We start from the raw sequence: 9,476 nt of genomic DNA, 5'->3' as shown, positions 1-9,476 counted from the left end.
GAAAAAGCTACCTGTCTTGGTTATTGATGCCGAAATTCATCTTGATACGACGGGTCTAGCAGACACCATCAAAGATAAAAATCAGGCATCGAATCAAGACTGTGCCAAGGCAATAATATTCCTTCGCCACCACTAATCCATGAGAGCTTGAAAATGGAATATCTCACTGTTAAAGATCCACTTATGTTGTGTAATAATTTAAAAGATAGATATGACCACCTGAAGATGGTTGTGCTTCCACAAGCACGTTTTGATTGGATCCATTTGAGGCTACAAGATTTTAAATCTATTTGTGCGTATAATTATGCCATGTTTAAAATTATTTCTTAGTTGAAGTTATGTGGTGAAAATATCACTGATCATGATATCTTGGAGAAAACATTCTCCACTTTTCCTGCCTCGAGTATGCTCTTGCGGCGACAATGGTGAGATGAGGCTGAAATATTCTGAACTAATTTCACATCTTTTAGTGGCTGAACAACATAATGAATTATTAATGAAAAATTATGAAAGCCGATCTACTAGTATTACCCCATTCCTTGAAGTGAATGAGGCAAATTTTCACCATTCTAGACGTGCAAGAGGTCGTGGCCCCAGACATGGTCATAGCAATGGTCGAGGAAGAAATTTTAGTCATGATTCTTGTCTTGCACCAAATAATACCCTTCACCACCAGCAGTATAAAAAGAAGGATGAAAAGCATGAAGCTGTGCAAAAGAAAGATTCAGAAAATAAATGCTATCGATGTGGAGAAAAGAGGCACTGGTCACGTACCTGTTGTACGCCAAAGCATCTAGTTGAGCTTTATCTAGCCTCCCTAAAAAAGGCAGAAAAGAATGCCAAAGCAAATTCTATTTCTGAAGCTAATGTTGAGCTCATGCATCTAGATGTGGTAGATTTCTTTGAACTCCCTGAACGAAAAATAGATCATCTGATCGGTGATGGATCTGTAATAATTTAGATATTTTCATCCATGTTGTTACTATTAACTATAATAGTTATGTGAATAAAGTTTGTGTAGTGCTTTGTTTAATAATAATATCTACTTTAATGTTCACTTTGTCTATTCTTTCATTTTGAAGAATATATGGAAATTTCTCAAATTTTATTTGGACCAATGACCAATCGTGAAGATATTTGTGTGATTGAAAGTGGAAGAACGCATGCCATATTCAAAGATGAGAAATATTTTTCTCACTTGCTTGGAAAAAGGGGAAATGTTAGCACAATTTCTGGCAATTCGAAATTGATTGAAGGCTCCGGAAGAGCTACTATATTTCTTCCTAAGGGGACGAAACTTGTCAGAGAAGATGCATTATTCTCTTCTAAATCCCTAAGAAACTTGTTAAAGTTTCAAAGATATCCACCGTAATGGATATCACGTTGAGACATTAAACGAAATAAAAGATGAATATCTTGTTATTACAAAGAATGTCTCCGGCCAGAAATATATTTTGGAGAAATTATCAACTTTGTCTTCTAGCCTGTATTATGCAGAAATTAGTACAATTGAAGCACACTCGATTGTAAACCAGAAATTTAATGACTTAACTACTTTTGTGTTTTGGCATGACCGAATAGGTCACCCTGGATCAATAATGATGAGACGAACTATTGAAAATTCAAATGCGCATCCACTTAAGAACCTGAAGATTCTTGAAAGTGGTGAATTTTCATCTGTTGCTTGTTATCAGGGTAAATTGATAGCTAAGTCATCACCAATGAAAGTTGACATTGAATCCCCTGCCTTTCTAGAGCGTATACATGGGGATATATGTGGACCTATTCATCCACCTTGTGAGTCATTCAGATATTTTATGGTCCTAATAGACGCATCTTCAAGATGGTCTCATGTGTGCCTCCTATCATCTTGTAACCTGGCATTTGCGAAATTATTGGCACAAACAATACGCTTAAGGGCACAGTTTCGGGATTATCCCATTAAGGCTATACGCCTCGATAATGCTGGAGAATTTACGTCTCAATCTTTTGATGATTATTGTTTGTCAGTTGGGATAAAAGTTAAATATCCTGTAGCTCATGTTCATACCCAAAATGGCCTTGATGAGTCATTTATTAAACGAGTACAATTGATAGCAAGACCACTACTTATGAAAACACGGTTGATCACTATCGTCTGGGGTCATGCTATTTTACACACAACATCTCTTATTCGTCTCAAACCGACTCATTATAATAAATACTTCCCGTCACAATTAGTATTTGGTCATGAATCAAATATTTCTCATCTCCGAATCTTTGGTTGTGCTGTATATGTGCCGGTAGCACCACCATAGCACACTAAGATGGGCCACCAAAGAAGGTTAGGAATATATGATGGGTTTGAATCACCCTCTATTATTCGCTATCTTGAGCCATTAACGGGAGATTTATTCACTGCTTGATTTGTAGATTGTCGATTTGATGAAATAAATTTCCCACAATTAGGGGGAGACAGAAAAGAAATTAAAAGAGAAATTGCGTGGTAAGTTTCATCACTATCTCATTTTGATCCACGTGGCCCTATATATGAACATGAGATCCAGAAGATCATTCACTTGCGAAAAATATCAAATCAAATGCAGACACATTTACTTATTCGAAAAGAATACAAGTCACATATCCCTGCAGAGAATGTGTCTATCCGAATTGATGTCCCAAAGGGACAATCTACTAGTATCATAGCCTCTGAATCTCATACACGCCTGAAGCGTGGTAGGCCATTGGGTTCCAAGGATAAAAATCCTTAAAAAAAGAAACACGAAAAATGATCAGAATATGACACTATGAAAGAATATCATGAAGATATTCAAGATCTGATTAATCCTGATACTCCTGAAGATATCAGGGAATCCAAGACACAAGTGAGTAAAGAACTATCATTAAGTTCTTCTGGTGATGGGATAGATTTGAATCGATTGAAGATTATAGTGAATAGTGTTTTGCATATAATATTGCACTGAATATTATGAAAGACGTTGAGGATCAGAAACCTCAATCTATCAAAGAATGTTGACGAAGATATGATTAGCTAAAATGGCAAGAGGTAGTTCAATTAGAATTGAATTCACTTGCCAAACTTGAGGTTTTTGGACCGGTAGTCCAAACACCTAATGGTGTAAAATCAGTTGGCCACAAATGGGTCTTTGTGCAAAAAAGGAATGATAGAAATGAAATTGTGAAATACAAGGCACGCCTTGTTGCACAAGGATTCTCTCAAAGACCCGTTATCGACTATGAAGAAACATATTCACCCATTATAGATGGCGTAACATTTCGATATCTCATCAGTTTAGCTGTACACGAGAAACTTGAAATACATCTGATGGATGTGGTTACAGCTTACCTTTATGGTTCACTTGATAATGAAATTTATATGAAAATTCCTGAAGGATTTAAAATGCATGAAGCAATTAGTTCAACGTCTCGAGAGATGTATTCAATCAGAATACAAAGATCATTATATGGTTTAAAATAATCAGGGCGCATGTGGTATAATCTCCTGAGTGAGTACTTGATAAATGAAGGTTATATAAATGATGTCATTTGTCCATGTGTTTTTATTAAGAATACAAAATCATAGTTCGTTATACTTGCTGTTTATGTTGATGACATAAGCCTAATTGGAACTCCAGAAGAGCTCCAAAAGGCGATTGAATATTTAAAGAAAAAATTTGAGATGAAAGATCTCAAAAAAACAAAACTTTGTCTTGGTTTGCAGGTTGAACATTTAGCAGACGGGATCTTTATCCATCAATCTGCTTATAAGTTTTAAAACGATTTTACACGAAAAATGTGCATCCGTTAAATACTCCAATGATTGTTCACTCACTTGAAACGAGTAAAGATCCGTTCCGACCTCAGGAAGAAAATGAAGAGCTTCGTGGTTACAGTATCATATCTTAGTGCAATTGGTGCACTAATATATCTTGCTAACGCTACAAGACCTGAAATAGCATTCTCTATTAATTTTCTAGCAAGATATAACTATTTTCCTACACGAAGACATTGGAACAGAGTAAAGCATATATTGCGATATCTGAAGGGAACTAGCGATATGGGTCTGTTTTATGCTAACAATGGTAGTACAAATCTTGTTGGTTATGCAGATGCAGGTTATTTATCTGATCCACATAAAGCTCGATCTCAAACAAAGCCGTTTACATGCGGAGGTACCGCTATATCATGGAGATCCACAAAGCAGTCCATTATTGCTACTTATTCGAATCATGCTGAGATAATAGCTATTCATTGTCACACCCCAACCTCGGTGAGGCGTGACTGGCACCCAGCACCCTACGGAAATCGAGCGAACCAACTTATAACTTGCATCCTTCTTGTCTCGAATGGTAAAAATACGACTAAGGGCTAAATATGAATGTAATATCATGCATAAATATATGTGCAATGGACCCATGACGCCAACATAACAACCGACATAATATAACTAAGTTGTACACGAAGGAAGCGTCCGCAAAGCCTCTGAACATATACGAAGTATACAAGTCGGGACAAGGCCCCCGACATACCCTTAACACAAGTTATGTGTATATATATATATATATATAGACCCAGACTCGGCAATGCTCCAGGAAGAAATGGAGCCCACCAATCAAAACTGGTACCTGAAAGCAGCCTACTGCAGAAGATCCTCGTCCCGTCTGTCTACACCTACAAGCATGAACGTAGCATCCATAAGAAAAGACGTCAGTACGAATAATGTACCGAGTCTGCAAGGCGAAAATGTAACATAATCAACTTATGCTGCAAAGAAAGAGGATAAGAATCAACTCCGGAACTTCGACTTCACCGATGAGAATCTAGTACGATATCTCTTAATACTCTCATATCCTTAATCGCATCTATGGACAATATTGTATCTCTAACTTACTTACTGTCCTAGTGCTAACCGCCCAACCGATCGTGGTCGCGCCGACGGACCGTAGCTCTCGGTGGTAACAATCGCCCGTCCGATTATCGCCCGAGTGCAGAGCGCAACCGCCCGACCGATGGTAACCGCCCAACCCGCCGTAGCTCGGTGGTAATAATCGCCTAACCCGCGCCGTAGCATGGTGGTAAACACATATCTTCCCAACCGGCTAGTAGCACGGTGGTAGCATGTCGCCGATCGGTCGTAGCCTGGTAATTATAATCAACATCCTAACTAAACTTCTACAAGTAATCTCTATACACTTCCCGTGGTCATCACTTAACCCGTAGGGTCTACATAATCACATAAGACTTATAAGCATAGCTCAGGCCATTAGTACTTCTTCCCACTTGACTAGACTATAACCAAATCCTAAGATACAACATGAACCTCTCTTCGAACATTAAATACCTCATTAGAGATCCTCTGCTAGCACTCTATTCATGTCCTATAAAGCATTCCTTAAGAACTTGTTCCTAAACTCATTGGATTATTATTATTATGGAACCGTCATCATGAACACGTCTCACCTTGAAGGAACAAAGTCATAAGATGAGATCAACATCAATGAATAACATCAATAGCCATGAAACAAGCTCGAGGATATCACAAGTACATCGTGAACGCGTAAGCTTTGGTACTTTTAGAAACGAGTTTATTGAAGATATCATGTATAGGTTCACAACAAAGGAATCATGCCTTAAGAAAGAAAGGTTTAGCCTTAACATACCTGAAAGCTTACTTTCCGACTCTCCAACCTACCTCCTGTCTTGCAATCTAGTTACGATCGTTCGTAGTCTCGTAATCTACATATAAGACCATTCACACTATTGTTAGGCACACCATCATACACTTATCTCAAGCCTTTAATTAAAATCCATTTAAAAATCACAAATTCAAAAAGATCTCCCTTGTTTATATGCCTAGCCCGAAATCACAATCCAGCAACCAACAACAACAACAACAACAACAACAGCAATACCAACATCAACAACATCATTTTCAACACCATCATGTTCCATAAATATCCCACACGATGTTTTCCAAGTTCCACCACTAACCAACTCGCTATATGACTATTTAACAACTTTATATCCGTAAATAAACCGAAAGTAACGTTAATAAGAAGAGATCCATACCTTATTTCCACTAGAACCGAAATCTCCTCAATATTCACCTTGAATCCAAGCCAAGTTTCGTCGTAATACGATATTATAATCACAACTATAAGCCGTTCGGACCTAAATCGGGAGATTTCACTTAATTTGCGCTAAAATTCCATAGACGAAAGTTGGGGGATTGTTCTAGAGAGTTTGGGATATTTTGAGAGGTGTTTGGATGAAAAATGAGGGGTAAAACCCCTTTTATAAGGTTCTAAAGTCGGTTCGGGTACTGTAGCAGTTACTGTAGCAGGGCGGTTACTGTAGCACGCGTTTCTGCTCTGTCAGCCTAACTTGTAATGTCCATAATTCTCTACTTCGATGTCGTATCGACGAGCAGTTTTTGCGTTGGAAACTAGACTCGACGAACTTCATTTTTGGCTTTGAAACACCTTAAAACTCCTAATATACTAGGAGATACACCCCTCCAAAGTTGACCCAAAATTCTGTCAAAAATTCTACCAATTTTTTTCCAAATTTTTGACAAACTTATTTTCTTTGATTTGCTTGGTCCCGGAATCTTTCGAAACTCTCTATACATGATATTTATCATTAATCATACTTGATAATAATCATGTCCTTTGGTTCCAAGGTTGTCCTTCCCGGTTACGACTTACGAGATCATAATTCATTCTTTACTCATACAATATACTTGTTTCTCATAATCCAAAGTTGTTTTACTTAGCCATAGCTCGACATACTTACGGTCAAATTTAATAAGTGCTTCTCTGAAAGTACGGGGTGTAACATTCATGAATCAAGTAGAGAATGTGTGAAGTTGAGATCAGTGATACATTTCATCAGAGAAAGATGTGGCTTGAAGTGTGATACAAAAATACCCACAGTGTTATATGAAGACAATGTTGCATGCATAGCTTAATTAAAAGGAGGCTTCATAAAAGGAGATAACACGAAGCACATTTCACCAAAGTTATTCTTCACACATGATCTCCAGAAGAATGGTGATATTGATGTGCAACAAATCCGTTCAAGTGACAATCCTGCAGATTTGTTCACCAAATCTTTGCCAACTTCAACTCTTGAGAAGGCTTCGTACATTTCACCAAAGTTATTCTTCACACATGATCTCCAGAAGAATGGTGATATTGATGTGCAACAAATTCGTTCAAGTGACAATCCCGATTTGTTCACCAAATCTTTGCCAACTTCAACTCTTGAGAAGATGATATTCAAGGTTGGAATGCGAAGACTCCGACATCTGAATTTTGGTCTTCGTCAGCGGGAGTGAAATACGTGTTGTACTTTTTTCCCCTTAACTAAGGTTTTGTCCCATTGGATTTTCTTGGTAAGGTTTTTAATGAGGTAGCTCTCAAAGCATATTACTAGATGTGTGTACTCTTTTTCCTTCATTAAGACTTTTTCCCACGAGGTTTTTTCTAATAAGGTTTTAACGAGGCACATCATCTAATTAATCGACATCCAAGGGGCAGTATTGTGAATTCTGATGGATGTCCCTCAAGTTATTTGGCCATCAAGTTACTTGGCCACCAAGGGAACGTGGCCACCAAGCCATTTCCGTGGTTTGCTTGGCCACCAAGCTGTTCTCTTTTCCTCCTATAAATAGGAGGTTCATTTATTCATTTGGATATCAGTTCAAAGTTGATTAATATATCAGTCTCTCTCTATACACTTGTTTTGGTGTATTTACTTTATAGTCTTTATAAATAACACTCTACAAATATTCCTTCTACTAATATTTGTGTTTAATTATTTAATAAATAAAAGAATTTAACTTCGATACATTAATAATACAAATGATTCTTTTAACAATAAAAAGATTTTTTTACACTATCAGTGTCACCCTTTTTTCATATAACCATTTGATATCGTCTAAAGTCCACAAAATCAAATAATACAAATCCATGCAACATAGGAGTCATTATTAAAGGGGAGGTGCTCCCTATCAAGGGGTTAATATTTCTATTTCCATGGCTCAAACCCCAGATAACTGGCTATGGACGGAGGAATCCCATCCATTCCGATCCACTCCACCACACCGCTTTATGATTATACGATCAGGTCACTTAAAAGATTACTACGTGTAATTAATAGTCATAAAAGTTGAAATTAATAACCTGAAAAATAAGGCAAGTTACCTGCTAAAACATGTTAAATATAGTACTGACAGTGTAACCCAATTTCACATTGTCACTATATACAATTAAATCCATAATACACATTTATTTTTTAGCCAAAAAAAAAAAGGAAAAAAGAGAAGAAGTAGTACCTAATTTTTCTCCACAATGCATGGACCTCGGACTTGTCCCTTTCTTTGATGTGTAGGGGAAATTCTAGACACACTTAATAGAAGCACTGGTCGCTATCTAGGATCAAGATTCTTGATCCTCAAAGGTCATATAGGCAATTCTAGAAATTATTGAACATAAATATTAAGACTAGTTTGCTAGCATGCTAGGTAAAGATTGCACAAAAGGCAAAAAAATATAATCCCTCAAAATTGGTTGTCAAATATTTTGATGTTATAAAGATTTTCAAGAACCGTGTAATCCTTTCAATGTGTACCCTTTTTAACCTGAAACAGGGAGTTCCAGACTGTGATTTCCTACCATTTATCATAAAATTGATTTAGACAAATTAAACTTTAAAGTAAACTTTGCATTTTTTTATCGTTAGAAAGTCAACATTACAGAAAGGGTTAATTTCCTAAAACAACAAATGTGATAGTATATTTAACAAATAAACTCTAGGGTGGAGAATACTTAAACTAACATATATTAAGCAAACTCCCAACACTTAATTAAGTAATCTCATAATATTCTAAAGTGTTTGTTTAAAGATTTTCACTATCTCCAGGGAATATAGGAAATTAAATTAAACAACAATTATCAGGATGCTTAGAGAAATTATTGTGCTCTTTTCCTCGAGTCATATATACCACTAGAAAACAAGGAATTAGCTACGGACAAAATTCCATAGCTAAACAGCAAAAATCTCATGCTAATCCCCTTTAGCTACGGATTAGCGACGAATTATAAGAAATTTCAATTAGCTAGGAACTATTTAGCGACTAATTAGCTAGGATTATCGACAAATTCCGTAGCTAATTCCATGTTTTCTAGTAATCTTCCACAAGCGTTATGATCTCTACAAAGTATACGTTTGTGCAAAAGAGAGAAAGTGGAAATATAAAGAAATACACATATATTATACTCCGATAATTTGGTTCTTTCATTTATCGATCAATTTTTATTTCCAAGATTTGAATTCGAATATAACAATCGAAATCTTTAAAATTCATCAATCGAAATCAAGCACATCATAATCATAATTTTCCGTTTAATCCAAACAATACACATCCTACCCGTAAGTTTTACAAAATATTATTGAGCCGAATTTCGTACCGA

At 36.5% G+C, this 9,476-nt stretch overlaps 2 protein-coding genes across 2 annotated transcripts; both read left to right on the top strand.

Moving 5' to 3' along the window:
• Positions 1-361: 361 nt before the first annotated feature.
• Positions 362-961, top strand: LOC132031728 (uncharacterized). The gene has a single exon (XM_059421654.1). It carries the CDS (start codon positions 362-364, stop codon positions 959-961), a length of 600 nt encoding a protein of 199 aa, XP_059277637.1.
• Positions 962-3,871: 2,910 nt separating this feature from the next.
• On the top strand, positions 3,872-4,372 carry LOC132031727 (secreted RxLR effector protein 161-like). Its single transcript, XM_059421653.1, has one exon. The coding sequence runs from the start codon at positions 3,872-3,874 to the stop codon at positions 4,370-4,372; it is 501 nt and encodes a 166-aa protein (XP_059277636.1).
• The last annotated feature ends 5,104 nt before the right edge of the window (positions 4,373-9,476 follow it).

Source organism: Lycium ferocissimum, chromosome 9 (genome assembly GCF_029784015.1).
Source record: "Lycium ferocissimum isolate CSIRO_LF1 chromosome 9, AGI_CSIRO_Lferr_CH_V1, whole genome shotgun sequence".
Taxonomy (NCBI): domain Eukaryota; kingdom Viridiplantae; phylum Streptophyta; class Magnoliopsida; order Solanales; family Solanaceae; genus Lycium; species Lycium ferocissimum.
The sequence above is the reverse complement of the archived record's forward strand: the minus strand, read 5'-3'. Positions and strand labels throughout refer to the sequence as shown.

Bases quoted from the DNA above. Each gene is read 5' to 3' on its own strand.
- LOC132031728 (XM_059421654.1), top strand. From the start codon at position 362: ATGATATCTTGGAGAAAACATTCTCCACTTTTCCTGCCTCGAGTATGC.
- LOC132031727 (XM_059421653.1), top strand. From the start codon at position 3,872: ATGAAGAGCTTCGTGGTTACAGTATCATATCTTAGTGCAATTGGTGCA.